At 41.0% G+C, this 25940-nt stretch overlaps 1 protein-coding gene across 8 annotated transcripts in view; it reads right to left on the bottom strand.

The window, feature by feature from the left end:
• LOC149262266 (protein LOW PSII ACCUMULATION 1, chloroplastic-like) overlaps nucleotides 1–24248 on the bottom strand; it is a 428465-nt gene extending 404217 nt beyond the window's left edge. For 2 of the 8 annotated variants that reach the window (XM_089423853.1, XM_089423857.1), the window contains exon 1: nucleotides 23718–24247. In XM_089423853.1, the coding sequence (XP_089279979.1) occupies nucleotides 23718–24017 (300 nt within the window). In that variant the 5' untranslated portion in view covers nucleotides 24018–24247. Of the gene's footprint in view, nucleotides 1–23717 lie in introns of all 8 variants that reach the window. The other 6 variants (XM_089423821.1, XM_089423844.1, XM_089423831.1 and 3 more) reach the window with 6 other exon arrangements.
• Between the last annotated feature and the right edge of the window lie 1692 nt (nucleotides 24249–25940).

Below are 25940 nucleotides of genomic sequence, written 5' to 3'. Positions count from 1 at the left end.
CCTGCAGAATAATTTGGCCTCCCAACTACAATTGCTATGTTGCTGAGAATCTCTGTTGGAAATGTCTTTGTTGCTGCCTCAACCTCCTTGTTTGATTCGAACCTTCTTCCTACACTGGATAGCTCGATTTGCCCAAGGAACTCGCTTTCCTAGCTTCAATTGGCTCAGACAAATGTGATTGAATGTGTCTTAGTCCAACCCCATCGACTTCCTCTTATAATCTCCAATTGGATCACCAACGGCCACGATTACCACCTTATCGATGGCTAAGATCATTACTGAGTTGATCCATGTGATTTTCTAGAGAAATCTCACCTTTCTCAATTAATTCTTATTAATTAATCATTTTCCCTAAGTTAGAATTAGGAAAAAAATTAATTATTAATTAATTAACTTAATTGAGCCATCTCTAGGTGTTTTCTCTTGAAAAATTTTCTAGGTTTTGGAGCTTGAGTGTTTCTAAGCCTCTTTAACCAAAGTCGATACTAGAACACCATCCGATGCTACAAAAATTAACACTCCCTTTTAGCAAGGAAGGCATTCACCTAGTCTCCATAACATCCTCCAAACATGTTGATGACTAACATCTGTGACCACTACCATTGCCACCAACTACTGAGCAACTTTGATTCATCTGCCACAACTATCGCTGAACCACCCCACATCTATGCTGCAGCAAACACTGCACTGTACAATTGTATTGCTACCAACCCTTCCACTGCACTGCAACTGCTCTCATAATGTTGCAACTGAAATCCAAAAATATTGAATACTGAATCAATTGTGTCCATATGTTGCAACTGTCTCCTGAGTCTCTGATTGCTACTAGTCTTTGCGTTGTCCACTGAGTCTGTCTATGTTGCAACTGCACTGCACTCCTCAGCATCTGACTGCAACTGTCCTTCAAGAATTGACTGCACCATCTGACACTGATCCATCTGCGACTGCATACTATGGGCCCCTGTAGCAAGGGTATTGATCTAAGAGGAAACACCTGTCCAATGCTGACCTCAATGGACCCTGCCTAGCTCTGCGCAACTCTGAAGTCTAGAGCTCAATGTCTCCCCACCTCTCTCCTGGAGGTATAGTTGCATACAAAGCAAAATCTTCCTCCAACCTGGAGGACAATTGATCAATCTCTGCCAAAGTTGTTGCCTGCTCCTACTTCTCCTTCTTGTCCTTCTTCCTCTGAGGACACTGAGTACTGTAGTGACCAAATTCACCACACCTGAAGCACTTGATCTTCAACAGATCTTTCTTCTTCTTGTCTCCTCCCTACGAGCCTTGTCCTTGACTAGGACCTTTCTTTGCCTTTCCCTTTGATGCAAGGATTGTGTTCTCCTCCTCCTTCACACTCTTCGACCCTCTGTTGCTGCCACTGAGACTATTATTGACTAGAACAAGTCGCATCTCCTCCTGCTTGAAATCTGCCCATAAGCGGTCCCAACCAAGTAGTTGATCTCATCCAATGATGCCTTGGAGGAAAGTAGCCCACTCGGTGAAACCATTGATAGCTATACACAGCAGTTCAGCTTCTTGTGGCGCCTCTCCTACTGCAGCAAGCTCATTCCAGATATCCTGAATTCTGGTGAGGTAGGGGGTAACTCCTTCTCCCTTCTGCATCCTAGTGGTTCTCAACTTCTCCTTCAGGAACATCTTCTGATTCTCAGAAGGATTCTAGTATAGTGTTGCGAGAGCATCCCACATTTCTTTGGTCGTATTCTTGGCCACTAAGTGTGAGACTATATGATCCCGAACTCCATCAAGGATCAATCGCTTCGCCTTGGCCATCTCTTTATTATAGTTGTCTAGCTACTGCAGATCTGTAGGTACAGCTATAACTCGTTCTGCATACGTCTTCAAACCAAATTCATCCAGCAGAAAGGACATCCTAGCCTTCCAAATAATGTAGTTGGATGCACCATCCAATCTGTCCTAATCTCTAAGCCTTACTGAGGCCATTTTCTGCAAAACTCACAATTGGGATATAAACAGGAATCTCCTCCTCTCCCTGCTAGGGTGCCTGCTCTGCTACACACACTTCCTTCAGGAAATGCATAAATTTGCTCTGTCGCTGCCCTCTGCTACTGGAATTTTTGGATTTCCTTCAAGGTTGAAACTGGAAACCCTCTGAGGAGAATCCCACAATGTGTGCAATTTCTCTTCCACTCAGCGTTGATTCTGCTACTACAAAGCAACTATGCCCAAGTCAAGACTCTGTTATGCGAAAAATACTAATCTACTCACCTACTGCCTGCCGGAATGACTTCCGGACAAATTCGAACTTTTCCGACCACCTGCCTCTAAAAATCGAACCCTTGTCTAGCAATTCACACTGCCTAGCTAGGGCATGCAGAGACCTAGAAATCGAGCTACCAAACTCCCTCTGAATCTGGACGATTTCCTCCTCCTACCTTTTAGCTTCCTGTCTGATCAAATTTGCACTTATACCATGTGAAAATTCGCTAGAAATGCAACAACTAGAACTAGTTCTTCTAACTGATAAAATTATGCAATTTATTTTGTTACGACAAAGTAACAAATTAATGGCACTGCAATTTCTTCACAATAAAAAACGTTGCGGAAATAAGCTAGAAACTCAGAAATAATATGCACACACAATAAAAATTTGATAGTTATGTTTGGACAACTGTCCTCGGAAAACCCAATGCAGGAAAATCGGTGTAGTGGATAAGGATTTTATTATTGTGCAGCAAAATTATCTGAGTACAAACCTGGATCCCCAACTGGCAATCCTCTAGCAAAATACATTTCCAAAATATTTGGAAGAATTTCCTCCCTCTGGCAAAATAATTTGGCCTCCTTCTGGCCTGCTTGCACTGCTACCTCTGGGCAAGTCATACCGTCTGTGGAACTACTCCAACTAGGCCGTCTAACCTCCCTCTGTCACTAAAAATAAGTCACTCTTCCTTTCGGGTTCCCGACCTCCAACAACTAAAACGACCCTCTTCTGACACTTTCGCTAGGGTTTCTGGCTTACTCACTCTTCATGGATGGCTTTCCTGCAGAATAATCCGACCTCCTTGCTATAATTGCTCTGTTGTTGAGAATCTTTGCTTGAAATGTCTCTGTTGCTCCCTCAATTGTTAGCTTTTGTAGCATCCGATGGTGTTCTAGTCTCGACAATTGTCAAAAAGGCTAAGAAGCACTAGGATTCCATAAACCAAAAAAGTTTTTGAGGAAAATCACCTAGAGATGCCTTAATCAAGTTAATTAATTTGTAATTAAATTTTTCCTAAGTTAAATGATTAATTAACAAGAATTAATTGAGGAAGGTGAGATTTCTCTAGAAACTCACATGAATCGACTAAGAAATAATCTCAGCCATTGATTAAGTTTTAATCTTGGTTGTTGGAGTCTTACAGTGAGATTATAAGAAGAAGTCGATAAGTAGATGGAGGAGTACACTTGAAATCGATTTCCTTGGGTAGCTCGATTTTCGAAAGAGCAGCAGTAGTTTTCGGAAGAGTTCGAGCTAGAGAAGGGAAGCAAAGACAGAGGGGTAGAGACAGTGAGTCCAAAACAAGTTTTCCAGTTCAGGAGAGTCAGAAAGAGGAGGCCGAGATTTTCTCCAAGAAGTAGCGCAGGTACTACGCAGTTGCTTTAGAAGTGCAGTGCGATCCAGTTGAAGAGGAAGACGTTTTCAGTTTCAGAGGCCGAGAAGATTTTCCAGAGAGCCAGAGAAGCATTTTCCCAGTCAGTACTAGGCAGGACGGCTAGAATGGCAGTGGATTCAAGCAGTGTGAGTCGTAGGCAACACTAGGGTGACACAGAGCCTACGCAGACCACTTGGACGACTAGCTTTTTCAGAGGTCAGACAGTGTTGGGATTGCTCAGAGTGAGGGTGAAATCCCTCAGAAAAATTTTTGCCAGTGTTTCTCTTGGATAGATTTGCCAATTTGGCGATATTTATTGTACTCGAAATTTTCATTGTTGCTTAACAATAAAAACCCTCAACCACTGCACCAGTTTTCCCAAGTTGCGTTTTTCTGGGGACTTTTGTCCAAAAATAATGGTGTTATATTTTTTGTGTGTGTGCCAATATTTTTTCAGTTTCTAGTTTATCTTCCGTAGTATTTTTATTTGTGAAGATTGCAATGTGATTAATTCGTTGTTGTCGTAGATTAAAACTGAATAATTAATTTATCAGTTAAAAGAATTAATTCCAGTTGTTGCAATAGAATTTAAGTAGTCAAATTTCTGTTGAATTTTCTAAGTTTACTTAGTTAGAAACCCTCCATGCACTTTATCTGATTTATTCCTACCTACTTGTTCCGTTACTTAACAAGTTACTTACAATGTAAACATTGAAAATAAACACTAGTGCATGCTCAACATATTACAGATCAACAATTGAAAGAAACAGAAACAATCACACCAAATGACACCGTTATTTTTGGACCAATGTCCCCGGAAAAACCCAATGTGGGAAAATCGGTGCAGCTATCTGAGGGTTTTCTTATTAAGCAATATCAGAGTACAATCTGGGTGCCGAAACTGGCCTACCCAACAGAGAATTTCCTTGGCAGTAATACCTCTCAATTTGAGACAAATCTCTCGGCTAAAACCCCAATAATCCTTCCAGCAGCTCCTCAGCTCCAATCTGCCCCAGAAACCCTAGCATCAGCCTTTTCTGGACTGCGTCAGCCCCTCTCTGCCCAACGTTGGCCCTACGTCACCCCGGATGAGTCTGCATCAGCCTTAGGAGGTCCTGCGTCAACCTTCTGGCCCTTTGCGTCAACAACGCTAACCTCTTTGAGGCTCTGCGCAGCCCCCGACTGCCTCTGCGTGGCCCTGCATGAGCCCTAGCTAGCTCTGAGTCACTCTCCCTAGCTACTGCGCTGCTCTCCGGGCAATATCTTTGCCTCTCTATCTCTCTGTACTCAATGCCCCTCAACTGCAACTCTCGATCACTAATTCTATCTCTCTTAGCAAACCCCGCTCTAGAGAATAGAATGACTAATCACATTGGTGTATTCTACAAGTGACCCTCAAGCCTCCTCTTATACTTTTCTCGTTGACATATCAACGGCCGAGATTAAGTCCCTAATCAACGACTAAAATTAGATCTGACTTGATCCATGTCTTTTGGACCATTCAAACACAATTTCATATTAAATCACATTAATATTTTAATTTCCCTAAGTTTAGACTTAGGGACTCCATTAAAAATATTAATTATTTTAATATCTCTTGAACTACTTAGAATTTGCCCAAACTCTTTCTAGGTATTGGAGATCTCATGTGCCCCAACCTCTACACCAAATTTCGTGGCTAGAGCACATCCGATGCTACCACAAATCAACAATTTCACATGATATCAGAGTGGTTTTGATCAAACGGGAAGCTCAAAAGCGGAAGCAGAAAAATTCATTGTTCAGAGGGAGCAGCAGGACGTTTTTTTGGAGATTGCGCAGAGACTAAGCCAAGCAGTGTGAATTACTTCAGCAGCTCGATTTTTCAGTGCAGGGTTGCAAAAAAATTTGGCTTGCCAAATTGAGTGATTCCAGCAAGTAGAGGGAGCAACAGTTTAGTATTTTTCGCTGGGCAGATTCCTTGTTTGTGTGCACAAGGGTTTTGCAGTAGTTGCTAGAGTAGAATCAACGTCGGGTGGAAGAGAAAGTGCACACACAGAGGGAAATTTCTCTTAGAGGGTTTCTAGCTTAGAAATCAAAATTTCCAATTGCAGTCAATAGTAGCTACAAGCAGATTGTTTCACTCCAAAAGGGAGTGCGAATAGAAGATTCAGCAGTCAAGCAGGTGAAAGAGGGAGTTTTTTCGTTTTAGTTTTTGAGATGGCCACAATTGGGCTTAGATATCAGGATAGGTTTGAGGGAGCCTAGAAATATGTCATCTGGAAGACCAGGATGTCCTTCCTGTTCGAGGAATTTGCCCTGAAGACCTATGCAGATAATGTTGTGGCAGTACCAACTGATGCGGATCAATTGAAGGAGTACAAGAAAGAGATGACAAAGGCGAAGCGGATGATCTTGGATGTAGTCTGGGACCATATACTCTCGCATATATCGACCAAGAATACGGCCAAGGAGATGTGGGATGCTCTCGCTCAGCTATATCAAATCCTTCCGAGTAGCGGAAGATGTTCCTACGGGATAAGCTAAGAAACATCAGAATGTAGAAGGGTGAAGGCATAGATCCCTTCCTCACCAGAATTTAGGAAATCCGGAATCAGAGTGCAGCGATTGGGGTAACGCCTCAACCTACAAAGCTTGCGCATTTGGCCCTGTTGACCACACTTTGTCAACAATTCAAGGAAGCAGAATATAGAGTTATGAAGAAATTTTTTCAAATTCAGAATCATCAATCAGCACCTATTGTATCATTGTAAACCCAATTTCCGCAAGTTGTATTGTAAATGACGCTAGTATGACCATTTAAATATGTAACAACACTTAGGTAAACCTTTGATTTTGGCAACAAATTTCATCCTAGGAAGCTTTTTAACCTCACAAAATTATGTGTGTTTCTAGACACAGATAATTGGCAAAGTTGTTCTTCAAGTTTAAACCCCAAAGCTAGGGTGGAGTTCCTTGACAAGGTCTTAGGTAAGTCCTAGTATTACATCAAGTCTTTGTCAAAGTGTGTTGGGAATAATATAAGCACATTTATCTAAATTATTATATTACAAACACACTTGATCTATACGAAATCATATTGTCTCGCGGAATTGGGTAAATTATTGAGGGTCTATATGTAAAGGTGTATTCCCCCTTTGAGGGTTGAATTAATTGTAATATCTTGATGTAAAAAATATTTTAGTGCATAGTCCCTCATACTTAGACACCATGGCTAAAATATTTGAGGGTGGAAAAATTATTAATCCCTTCTAGTGTCAATTAATTAATTTTTCTGGCTAAATTAAATTAAATCTTAAGCTAGAAATTAATTAATTTTGAGTCAAAAATAATTATAAAGAAATGAATTTCTCTCCAAGTGGAAAATAATCAAAATCTCGTGGGTAAAAGAAAAAATAATTTTTGGAGGTCTCCACCAAGGGGAAAACGGATATTTTAAGGAAAATTGAGCCCTTAGACCTTGATGGTTAAGTCAAAGTCAAATTTTTTAGGAAATTAATCCAAAATATTTATTTTTGGATTAATTAAAAGTGGGTTTTAAAAAAAATTCGAATTTTTAATCAAAATTAAAAATTGGACGGTGGAGATTAAAAGATGATCAAGCTATTTTCCACAGTCAAGATTATTTTGACGAGGATCAAGCCAACTAGCCGTTATTTTCCACTTGTAGGGGTTTCTCTATATAAAGAAGTCATTTTGCTTCTATGGAATATCTTTGGATGATGTAATTCTTGAACGCTAGTATTGAGTTGTTTCTCTATTGGAAACATTTTGTATCATGATAGAAAGACTTTGAGGTTCAGTTCATGGTGTTTTTATTCCGATGATCTGTGGTATGTGTTAGCTATGTGTATTTTATATTGTGCTAAACATTGCTAAATAATTGTTATTTCATTTTTCGGTGATAAGAACATTATATTGGTACATGCTATCTTAGGTGATCTAATTCACCATATGATCTAACAATTTTCTTGAGAATATTATAGAGATTTACAGGTACGCTAGCCCTTGGGCTCCAAGTTCACAGACTGTGGGGAAGAGCTGACTATGTTTGGGCTCTGAGATTTCTTTATGGTATTTGATTTTGCAAGAGGGTTTTGCCAATATTTATTTTTTCGAAATTTGCTCATCCATTTTTATTTATCAAAAATTATTTCTCCAAAAAAAATTGTAAATATTGTATATTTGTAAATAATTTGTAAATTATTTCTAACCCATTTGTTTTGCAGCACTTGGGGTTTTATTATATTTTGGGGTTTTATAATTTTGTATATATATTTGGGGTTTGGCATTCTTTTATTCATTTGTGTAGGTGAGTTTCAAGTTGATCAAAAGAATTTTGTTGGGGTTTTGAGGCAGATATAGGCTTAGGAAGGCAAGATCTAGCCTCCAAGCTCAACGTCCAACCCAACAAGGAATCCATCCAGCTTTTTTGTAGTAAATTTGTGAGTAAATTTTGTTGTAGGGGTTTCGAATTTTTTTTGGCCTTTGGGCCTCGCCGTCTACCCTTTTATGACCCTCTTTTCCCCTCGACCCCCTTGACCCCCTCGTTTTGGCTAGTCACGGGCCTAGAAAGGCCTTGGCCTCCCTTGGTTACCCTAGTCGTGGGCCTAAAAAGGCCTCGGCCACCCTTTCGAGGAGTCGTCTAGCCGTAAATGTGTCTCGGGCCTCCTCCTTATGCCTTGTTGTGGCCTCTAGGAGGTCGTCCTCCCTCTCAACCTCCCTTTAGGACCTAGTCGCGGCCCTCTAAGGGTTGTTCCCTTGGTCACTAGCCCTTCTAGGGATTTTTCTACCCCAACGTCAGCCTTTCTAGTGATGATGTCAGACCTTGTGGGCTTATCTCCCCTTGTCGTGACCTTTTTCGGCCTTTTGGCCCTTCCTTTGAAGTTTGCCCTTATTGACCACATTTATGTCAACAGTCCAAGGAAGTAGAATGCAAAAACATGAAGAGTTTTTTTCAAAATTCAGATTCATTAGCTAGCACATATGTTATCATTGTAAACCCAATTTCTGCAAGTTGTAATGTAAATGATGCTAGTATGACCGTTTAATTATGTAACAACACCTAGGTAAGCCTCTGATTTTGGCGACGAATTTCATCCTAGGAGGTTTTTTAACCTCACCGAATTATGTGTGTTTCTAAACACGGATAATCGATAGAGTTTTTCCTCCAGCTTAAACCCCAAAGCTAGGGTGGAATTCATTGACAAGGTCTTAGGTGAGTCCTAGTGTTATATCGAGTCTTTGTAAAAGTGGTTTGGGAATAATTTAAGCACATTTGGCTAAATTATTTTATTACAAACCACTTGGTCTATACTAGATCATATTGTGTCACAGAATTGGGTAATTTCATGAGGGTCTATATGTAAAGGTGTATTCCCCCTTTGAGGGTTGAATTAATTGTAATATCTGATGTAAAAAATATTTTAGTGCATGGTCCCTCATACTTAGACACCATGGTTAAAATATTTGAGGGTGGAAAAATTAGTAATCCTCTCTAGGGTCAATTAATTAATTTTTCTGACAAAAATAAAATTAAATCCTAAGCCAGATAAATAATTTATTTTGAGTCAAAAATAATTATATAGAAATTAATATTTCTCCAAGTGGAAAATAATCAAAAAAATTCGTGGGTCAAAAAGAAGTCAATTTTTGGAGGTCCCCCACCAAGGCAAAAATAGATATTTAAAAAAAAAATTGCCCTTGGACCTTGGTGTTTAAGTCAAAGTCAGTTTTTTGAGGAAATTAATCCAAAATATTAATTTTTAGATTAATTAGAAATGAGTTTCAAGAAAATTTCGATATTTTCCTCAAAATTAAAAATTCGACGGTGGAAATTAAAAGATCATGAAGTTATTTTTTACGGTCGAGGTTATATTGACGAGGATCAAGCCAACTAGTCGTTATTTTCCACTTGGAGGGATTTCTCTATAAATAGAAGTCATTTTACTTCTTTGGATCATCCGTAGATAATGTAATTTTTGTAATGTTGGTATTGAGCCATTGTCTACTCGGAACGTTTCTATATCATAATAGAAAGACTTTGGGGTTCAATTCACGGTGTTCATCTTCAATTGATCTGTGGTATGTGCTAGTTATGTGTTTTCCTATATTGTGCTAAAAAATTTAACGAATTGTTATTTCGTTTGTCGGTGATAAGAGCATTCTATTCGTAAAAATTTATTATTATGTATGTGATCTGATTCACCATATGATCTAAAAGTTCTACTAGAGAAAAATTATAGAGATTTGCAAGTACAGTAACCCTTGGATTCCAAGTTCACAGACTTTGGGGAAGAGCAGACTATGTTATGGCTCTATTACCCACCATTTTGTGGGTAATATCCCTAAGAGAAAAAATTTCTCCAAAATGGTCCTCAGTTGGTAGCCAGCAACCCCTTGCAACCATCAACTAGCTCATTGTGCCATTTCTCCACTGCCTGAGCCAGCCATGTGGTCCCTTGCCCATCTGCCACAATCGTATGTTTGAAGGTGGGCCTTCCGAATCTAAAGGTATGTCTTGTCATTTGGAAATTGAGTATTATAGTTTGCTTATCATGGACACTTTTGGGCATGGATTAATGGGGGAATTTGGCAGAAAGGATGGGCTAGGTCTGTGCTTCTGTCCCCTAGACCCCTTTTAGGAATTAACCTTGGATTCAATTTCTAGCCCTATGGGATCTCCTTTACTGACCATTTGGTTTCAGGGATGGTATTTCACGGGAAACCTCGATTTTGGTTGTGTGGTCCCTCTCCCTTATCTGCTTATATTGCCCTCTTTCCATTCATTATTACCCCCACCATCATTTCTTCCACCTAGGTCCACATCCCTCCAACGGGTCCACATAGGGTTAGTTCGCCCCTTCCCCTTGCCCACACCTTGGGTCATGGCCTAGAATGAAGCCCGGAGGTTGATGCGGCTAAAAAGAAAAATAAAAGCATATATGGCCACATTCAACAGGAAACTGTACCACAAAATGCGAAAGATGGCCGAGACAAACACATTTAGCACATGGGCAAAAGCCAACACATGAGTTCTATCCCACTATCATGGCCATCACCCTGGTTCCTACAGGTTCTATGAGCCTTCCTCATCATATAGGAACCCATGATTGTCCCAACCCCTGGTGGGTGATGAACCACCCCACCTTAAAAGGGGGATTCCACTGCTATATCTCATATATCATGCTCTACCCCCTTGAGCATCGAGTAGTTAATCAAAGAAAATCACAAAAAGGAAGAAGGCATAAAAGAAGGGTGGAAAAACCAAGATCGGGGCAACTCATGTACCACGATTGCTCCCTCCTACATATTATAAACCCAAAGTGTGGGCTTCCCTCTTATTAGCTACCCTTGTACCCCAACATGTGACCCATGGTTGCCCCTTCTCATCCCCTACTTCATTCACCAATCTGTCACATGCCACCACCTTTTGACGGATGTACCTTGACTATAGTATCCCCTTTAGAAGTAAAAACCACCTAATAGAGTGCTTGGTTAACCCATTTGAAGTTTAGGAGACATTGGCACATCCTGAAGCCCATTATGGAAGGGCAAGCCATTATGAAGTCCCCACCTATGGTACATGATTAGGTAAGCTCATTTACTCGACTTCTCTAATGACTTGTTGTGATGGAAGGCTAGTGGATGAATTGGATCTTATGCAGGATTGTAGATGGTTTCCATTTGGGGTTTAGTCTCCCTATACGAGGCCCTAATCCTCCAGAGGGCTACATTGGCACATGTAGGGTGAGCGTTGAGAGCCATGGGCCTCCACAACAGCTTATTACACTCCATGGATCCCCATAGTCATTCAGAGATTGCTCATGGTTCACCTATTGGATGAGGATGCACTTGATCCGTCATGCCCGGTCGACCCCAGATCTACACCATACACTTGGTGGATGGTTTAAGAATTCCACGAAGATGTGGCATCACCTACTGTGAAAATTTGGATGCTCGAATTTCTACTGCAGCAACTGATTATGTTTCTTCTATTTGTTAATTACTGAACAAAATTATTTATTGTTTCTTACAGTAAACACTGAAACTAATACATTGAAGCCTTCACCATTTAAATAAAATGCGGAAACAAGAAATTGAACAAGAAAGAAATGCACAACACATCTACACAGTTATTTTTGGACAAATGTCCCCGAAAAAAACCAGTGTGGGAAACCCATGCAGCAGTTGAGAGTTTTATTATTAAGCAGTAGTAATTTTTTAATACAATCTTTGGATGCGCTCATGGCTATCCAGTACAAAGAATATGACTGACAGAGAGATAAGTGAGATTACCTCACACTATCACTGGAGATCTGACTGATCCAGCCACTGAATGAATAGCCCCCGCCTGCCTCTGCGCAGTGGCTACGTCAGCCCAGCGTCACAACCTCTAGGGACTATCTCACCCCTTCTGCTGATCGATTTGTTGCCCAGGAACATCAATTTTCACCTCCCGGTTTCTAGCCTTTGAAATCGATTCCTCCAGCAAATTTTCGGACCTCCTCAAGGCTTTGTACTACCTCTACGTTAGCCTACGCTGCTTCTGCGTGGCCCTGCGTCAGCCTCTTCTGGCTCTGCGCTGCCTCTCCCGGATCTCTCACTGCCTCCTTTGCTGAGTATTCCTGGATCAGGAGAAATATCCAACCGAAACTATCCATGCCCCTCACTGCAAAAGCTCACTTTGAATTTATCATCGGCAACTGCTCTGCTTCAAAAATTCGATCTTCTAAACTTTATTCGATGTATTCTCCAAGTGCCCCTCAAGCCTCTTCTTATATCTTTCTGTTGGACAACCAACGGCCCAGATTAACTTCTAATCAATGGCTTAGATCATTTTGGCTTGATCCTCATCTTCTTCTAGAAGTTTCACCCACAGTTAGATTAATACCCTTTAATTATTTTAATTTCCTAAGTTTAGACTTAGGGTCCCATTAAAGATAATTAATTATTTTAATAAAACTATCTCCAGGTGGAATTTCCAAAACGATTTTTGGGTATTGGAGAATGCATGTGTCTAAACAAATTTTGACACTTGGAGCACATCCGATGCTACCAGAAATCAACACTCCCTTCTTAGCGAGGAATGTGCTCTAGCAATGCACCACGCTGAAGCATCTCTCTGATCTGTAACATCTCCTTATGCACTGCTGATGTCTGACATCCTGTCCATCAACTACTGCGCAAATGCTGCATCTGTACTGTTGTTGACCCTGCCACTGTCAACACTGCATCCATACTGCAACTCCCTCTCAATTCCGCATCCGTGCTGCTGTTGGCACCGCCACTGCCAATACTGCATCTACGCTACAATCTTTTCCAATTGATGTTGCTACTGCATCAGCAACGGAAAAGCATCCCAAATTATTGAACAAGTGTTCAGTATGATGCATCTCATTGTTGAAGTTCTGACTACTGCTAGTCTCTACGAGGACCCTCTAAAGCCTCTACGTTGATGCTGACCTCTGCTCTATGCCAACTGCACTGCTGTCAACTTCAGCTCTGCGTTGCTCAGTCTCTGGTGCTCCTAGCCACTGCAATTGTCACTCTGACACTCCTCTGCATCATTTGACATTGGTTCATCTTGCTACTTTGATTTGGGCTCCCGTAGCAAGGAATTGATCCGAGAGGTGGGCTTCTCAAGGATCCTGCCCAACTGCAGTCCTTTCGAACTACAACTCTAGATCTCCCCACCTCCCTCCTGGATATGCCTGGGTTGTCATGGCTAACTCCTCTTCCTCGATCTTCGCAACTACAACCTACGGATCATGCTTCTCATCTTTTTCCTTCTTCCTAAGAGGACATTGTGTTGTGTAGTGACCGAATTCACCACCCCTGAAGCATTTTATCTTCGAAACATCTTTCTTTTTCTTCCGCTACTCGTGCTGCCCCTTGGATGCGAGGGTTGCATTCTCTTCCTCCTCGTTGGGCTTCGACCCACTGTTGCTGCTTCCGTCAAGTTTACACTTGACCAAGTCTCTACTCAGCACCTCTTGCTTAAGAGCTACCCACATTCCATCATAGTTTGGCAAAGTCGCCTTGCCCAGGATGCTCTGGACAAAAACTTGCCACTCCTCAGAAACTAAATTTAGGGCCAATCTTACCATCTCAGAACCTTGAGGTGTTGACCCCACATCTGTCAGCTCGTCTCCGGTCTCCTAAAGCTTAGTGAGTAACGGATCAATGCGTTCCCTCTTCTGCATCTGCATAGATCTCATCTTCTACTCCAAGTACATATTTTGTTGCTTGCAAGATCCCTGATATAGCATCGACAAAGCATCCCACATCTCCTTGGTAGTATCTCTGCCAGCGATGTGATAGACTATATGATCCTTCACTCCGTCGAGGATCATTCTCTTGGTCTTCGCCATTTCTCCCTTGTACTTCTTGAGTGGATCTGGATCTGCGGGCTCAGCTACCACGCTGTCAACATAGATCTTGAGAAAATGCTCATCCAGAAGGCACAACATCCTTGCCTTTCAGATCACGTAGTTGGATGCCCCATCCGACCTATCATGATCTCTCAATCCACTGCTTGCCATCTCTGCCAAGCGAAAGTGTCGAATGACCTTCTCTCTCCTGCTGTTGCTCAGCAAATGAGAATTCGAATTCCCTGGCTAGGAATTCTCTGAGGAAGAAATTCCCTCAAGTGTCTTTCTTCTTCCTTCTGACGTCTTTCTGCCCAACAATTGCCTGCAGAAAACTGTATCACACCAGAAACCCATCTTCCTGAAGCTACTGTTGCATTTCTCCCTCTGTCGCTGACAGATTTCGATTTGGAAATCCTACCTCTCTGTCGACTCACTCAGAGAGAGATTTACCACGAAAATCTTGCCCTCCTGGCCTGAACTGTGCAATCCCTCTAGGGATTCGATTTGCTGCCTCTGCAGGAATTTCGAACTCCCTTCCTCCTTCAGTGTTGGGCTCTTCTGACACTACTCTCTTGTTTCACCTGCTACTTTGATACCATGTGAAAATTTGGATGCCCAAATTTATACTGCAACAATTGATTATGTTTCTTCTATTTGTTAATTACTGAACAAAATTATTTACTATTTCCTACAGTAAACACCGAAACTAATACACTGCAACCTTCACCATTTAAATAAAATGTGGAAACAAGAAACTGAACAAGAAAGAAATACACAACACATCTACACAGTTATTTTTGGAAAAATGTCCCCGGAAAAAACCAGTGTGGGAAAACCGATGCAGCAGCTGAGGGTTTTATTATTAAGCAGTAGTAATTTCTAAATACAATCTCTGGATGCCCTTCTGTCTATCCAGTACAAAGAATATCACTGACAAAGAGATAAGTGAGATTACCTCACACTATCACTGGAGATCTGACTGATCCAACCACTAAATGAATAGCCCCCGCTTGCCTCTGTGTTGCATTTGCACAGTCACTGCGTCAGCCCAGCATCACAGCCTCTAGGGATTGCGTCACCCCTTCTGTTGATCGATTTGCTGCCCAGGAACTTCGATTTTCACCTCCCGGTCTCACACCCCGGCTTCTGGCCTCTGAAATCGATTCCTCCAGCAAATTTTCAGACCTCCTCAAGGCTCTGTACTGCCTCTGTGTCAGCCTACGCTGCCTCTGCGTGGCCCTGCATCAGCTTCTTTTGGCTCTGCATTGCCTCTCTCGGATCTCTCTCTGCCTCCTCTGCTGAGTATTCCCGGATCAAGAGAAATCTCCAACCAGAACTATCCCTGCCCCTCACTGCAAAAGCTCACTTCGAATTTCTCACCAACAACTACTTTGCTTCAGAAATTCGATCTTCTGAACTTTACTTGATGTATTCTCCAAGTGCCCATCAAAACTCTTCTTATATCTTTCTGTTGGACAACCAACGGCCCAGATTAACTTCTAATCAATGGCTTAGATAATTTTGGCTTGATCCTCGTCTTCTTCTAGAAGTTTCACCCACAGTTAGATTAATACCCTTTAATTATTTTAATTTCGTAAGTTTAGACTTAGGGTCTCATTAAAAATAATTAATTATTTTAATAAAACTGTTTCAAGGTGGAATTTCCCAAAACAATTTATGGGTATTAGAGAATGCATATGTCTAAGCCTCCCTGCAACTTTGAGACTTAGAGCACATCCAATGCTACCAGAAATCAACACCTATGCCATCATCCTAGCCCCTTGAGGGCGACCTACAAGCATCTTCAATTTGTTTGGAGACCTATGAGGACACTTGTGTGCCCCTAGTTGTCATTTGGAGCACCACATGTTATTACAAGGGGTCACCCCTTTGTCCACTGCTTTTGAGGGTCCTTCTCGTCATTATGGCACCCATGGACCTCATTAGGCCTCTTAGAGGGCCCTACGACATGCATAGATTATTATTTGACCTCTTGAGAGGCTCATTTTTCATTCATGAGCTAGTGTGGTGGGCTTGTCACCAAAAGTTATATTATTAGCACATTATTTTATTTTTGGGGCTTATGTAGGCCAAGGAGGCTAATTCGAACACCTTAGATGTGTATAAATACAAGTGAGGTGAGATCATTTCTCATCATCACTTTGGATTGGATCTCTCTCTTCTATAGAAATTTCACACTTTTTCTGGATGATGAATTGGAGCTTTTATGGATGAATTTTGATGTATGGTTATTGGTCTATCTTCTCTTGGAGCTTCTCTATTGTCATTTGTGAATGGTTGGATATATTCTACTGCATGTAAGTACGAAATTTTGATGTTATTCTTGTTACTTTTTGTCATATATGTTGGATTGGGATTTTCGTTGTTTTAGGGCTAATTGTTGCATGTAGTTATTGCTTAATATTGTGGAATTGTCTCTATTATAACGTTCTCTCCATGTATGGGCCATGTAGTGTGAGAGAAATCTCCTAGGGGTAAAATTTGACCTTGGTAAGCCATTCCTCTTGTGCATTTGAAGTATAAAAGCTGCAAGATTGCTTTCACTTGACCTAGAGGGTTTGTGAAGTAATTTTGAGGCCTCCTTGACTGGGAACCAAGAAATATTACACATAATCAACATAGATTCTATTCTCCCAAGGATTAAGGCATTGATCTAGCAAGGGTTATCACCAAAGCTCTTATTCTTTCACCTTCTCCCGATTCTAGCCACATTGGGGTGCCTAGGGCATCAATTTCCCGACAAGCTAGCCACTGAAAAGTTTGACCTCCTAGGCTCTCATGTGCTAGCTTTTCCCCTACCCCTCCTCCAAATTTGAAGACATTCCGACGGTGGAATTGGGAGAAAATCCAAGCCCTAGCTCCGGGACCAAAAATTGCCCTGCCATCCCCAAGGCTAGCACTTCCCAGGGTCAAACCAACATCTTTGAGCAATTATATTTTCTTTGATCCTCTCTTCACCATGTCTAGGGTAAGAATATCATCGACTGCTACATTCCTTCCTCATACCCTAGACTAGGTCCACTTGGCCTCGTGTGGTCCCACTCCTTTGAAAGACCATTCTTCAAGAACCATCCGAGATACCAATTCTAACAAGGATTTTAGGGATTGGGAAACTCCTTCACACGTCTTATCCCATAAACCTAACCCTAAAATCCTCTTTTCCCTAGATCACCTAGTACCTTGCTTATAAAGAAAGCAATCTTTATCCTTCAAATTCTGGGAAAGGGTTATTCGAGTCACTCATATCCATAGACTTATCCTTCATTAGTGACTCCACACATATCGGGTCTCCTACCATCGGTGAATGTTCATAGATAGAAGGGAGCCTTAGCTGAGGTGACAATGGGCTAAGACTCCATTTGTTGCCCTTGGCCTAGCATTTGCCTTTAGGGATTCCCCTTAGGTCCCCTGCTACTTTGAGCAGTAACAGGCTCTTCGATTTCTACATGGTATTTTAATTTTGCAGAAGGGTTTGTGGCCAATGTTCTAATTTTTTGGAAAATACATTTATCCACTACTATTATTCAAAATATTTCCCCAAAATTTCAATTTGCAAAACATTGTATATTGTAGATATTTTGTAAATTTGTAAATTATTTCTAACTTTTGTTTTGCAGAAACTGGGGTTTTATTTTTTGGGGGATTTTGTTTTTGTATATATTTGGTGTTTTGGGAAAATTCTATTTTCATTTGTATAGGTGAATTCTCAAGCCATCAAAGAAGATTCGAATTTTGTGGAAGAGCCTAGCCCTAAAGCTAGGGTTAGAAGAGTTTCTCTCACCCAAGTGAGACGTCTAGCCTTCTTGAAGGAAGTCACTGGGGTTTTGAGGCGGATGCCTAGGAAGGCAAGATCCAACCTCTAGCTTCCATCCAGGCTCAACGCACAAGCAAGAAGGGAATTCGCTAGCCCTCAAAGATGAATTTGTGGCATTTTGTGGCAATACAATGGTGAAACAAGCTAATCACTACAAGTTCGTCTAAAAGAACATGCAACAGACATAGCAAGAACCAAGCCTCCATATCTGTTAGTTTTTGTAGCATCGGATGTGTTCTAGCCATGAAATTTTGTGGAGAGGCTAGAATATATGACATCTCGAAAACCCATAAATCATTTCTAGAAATTCCACCTAGAGATGACTTACTTACATTATTAGTCATTTTTTAATTATTTCCTAAGTCTAAACTTAGGGAATATGAGTAATTAATCAGAATTAATTAAGTTATGGTGCGAATCTTCTAGAAACTCACACAGATCAACTTCTAGTTAATCCTCGCCATAGATTAAGATATAATCTTGGTCGTTGAAGTCTAACAGAGAATTATAAGAAGAAAGTCGATGGGGTTTGGAGAATACACTTGAGTAGTTCGATTTCATGAGCAAATCGATTTCCAGAGTAGTAGCGATCAGTTGCCGAAGAGAGAGCTAGTGAGATTCAAGCAGTGAGAGAGGGGTAGAGATAGTGAGTTCGGAGGAAGCTTTCCCAGTTCCAACGAGTACATTGCAAAGAGGCAGTGATTGCCATAGAAAGGCAGCACAGAGCCCTCTTGGGGAGATTTTCGTTTTGTTGGGGAGAAGGAGAAATTCTGAGCCAGAAGTTGGGCAGAGGGTCTGAAGGCAAAGAGTATCAATTTCCCAGACAGCAGCTAACGAGACAGTGAGAGGAGACGCAGTTCTGAGCTTGTGGGACGCAGTGACTGCACAGAGGGAGCAAGGAGCAGCTCAATTTGAGTTGAGGTTAGTGTTGGATCGCCTGTGGAGTGAGAAATTTTTCTCACTAGTTATTATTGCCAGTTATTTCTCTGTTTGGATTGCTAGTTTAAGCATCCATAGATTGTACTCAGATTTTCACTACTGCATAATATTAAAACCCTCAGTTGCTGCACTGGTTTTCCCAAGTTGGGTTTTTCGAGGATGTAGTCCAAAATAATGGTGTATTTTGTGTGTGCATCTATTTCTTCCAGCGTTTTTATTCCTTCCGTAGTATTTATTTTGCGAAGGTTGCAGTGTATTTGTTTCGATATTTGCCGTAGCACATAGCAAATAATTTGTTTAATTAAATTAACAAATAGAAGAAATAACATCAGTTGTTGCAATAGGATTCGGGGTTAGCTGAATTTTCACATGGTATCAGAGTGCAGATGATCAGCCGCAGAGCTCAGTAGCAAAGGAAGAGGGAGTTTCGTTGTTCGGTGTGGGCAGCAGATCAAAACCCCAGAGGCAACGCAGTCACCTTGGCCAAGAGGCTGAATTTCTTGAGGAGATTCGATTTTTCTGAGTGTGAGGCGGAAAAATTCAATCTCTCCAAATTGAGGGATTCCAGAGGCAGAGGTAGCAGCCGGAATTTTCGCAGAGCAGATCTCCAGCTGGACACAGTATTTTTGCAGCGGTTTGCTATAGCAGAGCTAGCGTCGGGTGGAAGAAGAGCACACACTTGAGGGAAAAAATCCTCTCATGGAACTTCGAGTTTCAGAAGTTTGATTTTCCATTGCAGATTGGTAGTTGTTGTGGGAAGATTTTCTCACTCCAGAAGGGAGTGCGAGTAGCAGATTCAGCAGCCGAGCAGGGGAAAGAGGGAGATTTTGGACGTTTATTTCTCCAGTTTTGAGTTTCCAGATTTTGTAGCTCTGTAGGGATGGTCATACGAGATTGCCAGAAGAGACCATGCGAGTTAGCCATAATGCAGATCTAGGCAGCAGATCGACTTCCAGTTGCCGAAGGCAGATGCCGGAGGAAGTGCGAGTTGTCTAGTGTGAGTTGCAAAGAAAGGAAGGGTCCCAACCAGGGACTAGGCTCGAAAGGAGATAGTGGGGCACTAGATCCAGGTGGAGGAGGAGTATGAGACTCTGGTGTGCCAGATGGGTAGGGTCCAGCGCAGTTGCAACAAGGAGATCAGCCAGATCAGTTCCAGATTGTTGCAGCGGGACCATCACCTTTGCTACAGGAGCCCACAGTATCATAGTAGCAGGTTCAGTGTCAGCAAACGCAATTTGTCATTAGACAGTTGCAAATCTAGTTGCAGTCAGTACCCAGGAGACAGTTGCAGAGCTAGATGCAGTGACACAGGCAGTGTGAATTGCCTAGTTGCAGGATGCAAGTGCAGTTCCAGCTAGAAGATTCCCAGTGCAGAGCTACACAGTCCAGTTTCTAGTACAGGAGGACAGTGCGAGTTGCCAGGAGGGAGCAGAGAGATTTCCCATAGGGAGATCAAGACTCGGGGGGAGTCTAGTTTTAGAGGGAGCAGCCCTATGGAAGCTAGTACTTTAGGATCTAAGGAGATCAAACTCATTATTGCAGTAGTTGCAACAGCGGTGCGGAAGCATCAGCAGAGCAGTAGCAGCAGCAATATGAGTAGATCAGATTTCGCTATGATTGCTGACATACCCCCAGGAGTGAAATGGGGTGATTTGGTGTTGTAGCCCCAGAGTGCTACAGATGGGCAGGATACTTGAGGAGTCCACCTCATGGATCAATACCTTGCAACGGAAGCCCACAATATTTCAGTAGCATGACGGGTCAGTGGCAATAGATGCAGTCAGATGCAAAGTCTAGTTGTAGTCAGATGCTCGGGAGCGCAGTGCAGAATTGGCAGCAGTGCAGTTGGCACAGTACAGAGTCAGTAGCAGCGCAGTTGCCTCATTGACAGCACAACGACTAGCAGCAGTCAAAGACTCAGGTAACAGATGCATCATACTGATCACAGTTGATTCAATATTTAGGATTTTTTTCAGTGGCAGTAGCAACAAATGAGAGGGAGTAGCAGTGCAGATGTAGTGTTGGCTACAGTTCAACAGGGTCAGTAGTGGCACAGATGCAACACATATCAGAGTTGCACAGTAGTTGGTGGGCAACAGCGGCCAGACCTCAGCAACGTGACAGGAGACGATGCAGAGATAGGGTGTTGTTTCAGTAAGTTGCAACACTATGACACATTCCTCGCTAAGAGGGAGTGTTATTTTTTGTAGCAACAGATGTGTTCTAGCCACAAAATTTTGTGGAGAGGCTAGAATACATGAAATCTCCAAAACCCAGAAATCGTTTCTGGAAATTCCACCTAGAGATGACTTAATTAGATTATTAGTCGTTTTTTAAATATTTCATAAGTCTAAACTTAGGGAATATGACTAATTAATCAAAATTAATTAAGTTATGGTGTGAAATTTCTAGAAACTTACATGGATCGACTTCTAGTTAAGCGTAGCCATAGATTAAGATCTAACTTTGGCCGTTGAAGTCTTGACAGAGGATTATAAGAAGAAAGTCGATGAGGCTTGGAGAACACACTTGAGCAGTTCGATTTCTAGAGTAGCAACAGTCAGTTGCCGAAGATAGAGCTAATGTGATTGAAGTGGTGAGAGAGGGGCAAAGATAGTGAGGCTGGAGGAAGCTTTTCCAGTTTCGGCGAGTACATTGCAAAGAGGTAGTGACTACCACAGAGAGGCAGCGCAGAGCCCTCTTGGGGAGATTTCCATTTCGCTGGGGAGACGGAGAAATTCTGAGCCAAAAGTTGGGCAGAGGGTCCGAAGGCAAAGAGTATCAATTTCCCAAACAACAGCTGACGAGACAGTGACAGGAGACGCAGTTCCGAGCTTGTGGGACGCAGTGACTACACAGAGGGAGCAAGGAGCAGCTCAATTCGAGCTGAGGTCAGTGTTGGATCGCCTGTGGAGTGAGAAATTTTTCTCACTAGTTATTATTGCCAGTTATTTCTCTGTTTGGATTGCTAGTTTAAGCATCCATAGATTGTACTCAGATTTTCACTACTGCATAATATTAAAACCCTCAACTGCTGCACCAGTTTTCCCAAGTTGGGTTTTTCTAGGGACTTAGTCCAAAAATAACGGTGTATTTTGTGTGTGTGCATCTATTTCTTCCAGCGTTTTTATTTCTTCCACAGTATTTGTTTTGTGAAGGTTGCAGTGTATTTGTTTCGATATTTGTCGTAGCACAAAGCAAATAATTTGTTTAATTAAATTAACAAATAGAAGAAATAACATTTGTTGCTGCAATAGGACTCGGGGCTAGCCAAATTTTCACAGTATCTACTCTTGTAGAACACTCTCATGACACTTCTCATCACATTTGCATGGAAAATGCAAAGTTGGTAGCCAAGTAAGAACACACAAAAAGAACGATAGAAGCTCTAGAGATAGAAAAGTGGAACAACACTCAAATAGAGATGATAGGCTAAAACTCAGCAACATCTAGAGGCTGATAATAAATCTGTTCATGTGACCAGCAGCATGGTATAACAATGAGTCTAGGGTATAAGAAAAGTTTAATGGTAGTCATCCAACCTCACTCCTCACAATACACCCCTTAGAAAATCACATCGCATCCATATTAATGAAGGAACTCTTGTCATTCTTACTTATCCCATTCATAGCATGGCAATGCCCTGAAGATGGACTCTCCTTTATGAAGTCCAAAACTTTGGGTTAAAAAAACACAAGAATGCAGGTTTTCCTCTTCAGATAAAAGAATGAAGCACTTCCCTACTAGTAGCACTCAAATCTATGTTTTCTGCAATTGATTGGCATGCTGCACCTTCGTCTTTGAATATACATGCATTATAATATATAAAATATATATTTATTTTTATGTGTCAGAATGCTTTGCTCACAGATTTCTTTGGGATGGACCACTCCCACACTCTTGCTCATGCTCCCCCATTATGCTCCACATTATGGCGACACTGGTCTTAAGACTTCATTCTAGACATGTTAAGGTGAATGGCGCTCTTGTTTCATGGCAACTTCTTTCCAATGTACTGGAGACATCCTTTTTGTTGCCTCATCACGATCTTAACTCATTTATTTGCTTGTTGCTCTTGATTGACAAACTTGCTACTATTTTGTATTGTGCTGTTAGTATAAGGTGCATGGCTCAATCCCCTTTGTTGCTCTGAGTTATATGTTCTGGTTCTTCTTTGTCTTGGCTCCCTTTGCCCATACCATCTAATGCAAGGATATATGTCATATCAATATGTTTAACTATTCGCACAAATTCTTTGGCATGAAGGACAAACCAACTTTAACTGGATGATATGACTAACAATCCCTATCCTATGTAGAACTCAGGACAAGAACCTTATATGCCGGAGCAGAGTTCAGGACCAGGACCTTACCTACCTAAGCAAAGTTAGCTCGAGACCTGGACCTTACCTGAGCTGAAGTGAAACCTTTCGGGACAGGCCTTAACTTCTAGCTCAAGTAAGGTTGGCTTTCACTTATATGAGCATGGTGAAGATAAGGTCACTTACCTAACATTAATAAAGGTAAGGTATGACCAACATTTCAGAGGTAAGTAATGAGAATATTGCACTCAAAAGGCATCTCTGTTAAATAATATATTGAAGTATTTCACCTTAGAACTGGAATACAGACAACCTACATTTCTAAAGAATTAAATGTTCCTCTCGCGTCCTTATAGTACGAACTAGATGCTATAAGAAGACAGCGGTAAATGCCAGAGGGCTAATCAAAATGCAAGACGGGAAACAACGTAAAAACTTATCCCTAGCTGGTGAGGTTTTGTACCCATAAGTTGCTCGTTCCTTAGAGATGCTTATGTCTACACGTTACATTGTTATTAGCTTTCAACATGCAAAAACCAATAGGAGCAAGGCTCCAGACAGTTCAATTGTGGCTTTCATGAATCTGCAGATTCAAGAGTTAAATGAAATCCATATAGAATGCAGTAAATTACCCGGCGTTTTGAGAAGAGAGAAAGCCCCAGATTGACAGCATCCCTGGCAGTTGTAGCGTCCAAGGAAGGGGTCTCTGTATCTGCCTCTGCTCCTGTTGAAGCGGCAACAACTAAACTCCTTTCCTTCCCCTCGATATATCTCACTGTCTTGGCTACTTTCAAATTCCATCCGCTGAAATTTATTTTGAATGCTGGTCTTCTGCTTTCTACAACAGGTGCTATAGTGAATTTGCAGGTGGTTGCTGAGAATTGGGGAATTACAGTCATATTATCAAAGCCATTTGCAATGGCCATGGTCATGGCTCTTGCTTATGGATAATGAGAAGGACTATTGTTGTCCAGGCTTAGTAGCCATCGCCATCCCATACTCGTTAGTGTATATATAGTAATTTACCAGGTGAAACCATGACTGAGGATTATCAATTTACGACAAAATTATCCAATACTCTAAAAACGAAGTGAAAATAATGAAAAACAAAGCAATGGAATAATTCAGGGGCGTATTGTTTGGCGTTCTATGGTGGATAGATACAAATAGATTGGTTAAAAGCTTGGAATGGTTGAGCACAAGCTTGCAATATTGGATTGATTTTTAAATGATGGTATAATTTTAAAAATATTTAAAAATAACGATTTAAAAATTTTATTTTAAAATATTTAAAAATTTTATTTTAAAATATTTTAATATTTTAATTAATCTTTATAATATTTTATTAAAAAATAAAATATCCAATATAATTTTTTATTTTTTAATCATAAATGAAAAATATTTGTATCAAAATAAAAAATGTGAGATGAATATAAAAAGAAGGCATTTTACTTAGATGAAAGTATAGTTATGTTTAAAACAATGTTTAATTAAAGTTAGAGAGGGAAAAGTCCTAGGGGCAGTGCAATTGGTGATCAAAGTAGTATGAAATCTATGAAAACTGAGAGATCCAAGGTTCAAATCCCCTCGGTTGTGAACCCGTTTACTGAGAGGAGGACAGGCCATAGACCCCAGAGGTTTACTAGTAGCTACGTCTCAAGTAGGTTGTTGGTTTCCTTTGGGATACAACTAAAATAAAATAAAGGCAGAGATGGAATTTTCCATACATCATAATTTTGTAATACCTATATGTATAAATTCAGCAAAAGAGACCTAAAAGAAGGCATACTTTGATGTACATAGAGTCAAAAAAGTGAGAAGTGAAGGATCACTCATTGGTTTCCTTGTCCTTTGATGGGTCAGAGGCCTCTTTGTTCTCTTTGTGTTGAGGTGGCAGAATCGGATCCAATTATTGCTAGGTGGTTGTGGCTATAATGTAGTTCGTTGAAAGAGTGTTGCTAGGGTAGTGAGATTGAAGCCTAGTGGGTAAGGGAGTATGCTTCTGAGCACATTGCTGGACTAATTGGAGTTGGAGGTCCCATGCCTGGTCTTCCAAAACCAAAACTCAACAAGATTGATGCACTAGAGAGCTCATGAAAATTCCATTAGTCATCAGTCTTGAATTATGATTAGCTCTAATATCCTCTAGTTAACATTCAAGCCCACTAATCATGGCTACAAAGTTCTCAATTGCTTGCCTAGTTCGACATAATTCTGAGTAATCCATGAGACAGCGATGATGATTGGCTTCAAAATTCCTACGAGTTGGAGCAATGTTCCTATCAAGGATGCACCAAAAACCACAATCTACCACACGAGTTGGACATCTTAAAATGATGAGTCCTAAATGGTTGTGTAGATGACAATGTTGATTGACAAAGAAATCTCAATTTTGAGTGGGTACATTGATTCTAATTATGCTCAAAGGACTCATGTCCCAGATTGAAAGCTTAAGGAACAAGACGCAAAAGGGGGTGTTGATCATCAAGATTAGCCAAATCTCAAATATAACATTTGAGGGAAAAATCCCCCCCTGCCCCCTTCCTTGCTTTTATAGAGGTGGAACTCCTCTTCAACGAGAATCATCAAATTAAGGAAAATGCAAGAAAGAAAGGGCTTGAGGTAGGAGCAAGTCTCAAATATTTACAATGATATGATATAAAATTGATACACACATAAATGAAATTAAATATCATCAATTTTCGGCATGATTATAAGTGAAGAATCACACATTTAGATAGATGAAAGTAATCATGAAACACATTTGAAGAGAACTTCAAAAGATAATTGTATTCAAACTCATACCGATGAAAAGAGTTGCACCCATGTAATCTTAAGCTTAAAACTCAAATTCA

Source organism: Pinus tabuliformis, chromosome 6, assembly GCF_031772625.1.
Source record: "Pinus tabuliformis cultivar Carrire ecotype Pingquan chromosome 6, CPIR1, whole genome shotgun sequence".
In the NCBI taxonomy this organism is placed as follows: Eukaryota; Viridiplantae; Streptophyta; class Pinopsida; order Pinales; family Pinaceae; genus Pinus; species Pinus tabuliformis.
This window is presented reverse-complemented; position numbering and strand designations above follow the sequence as displayed.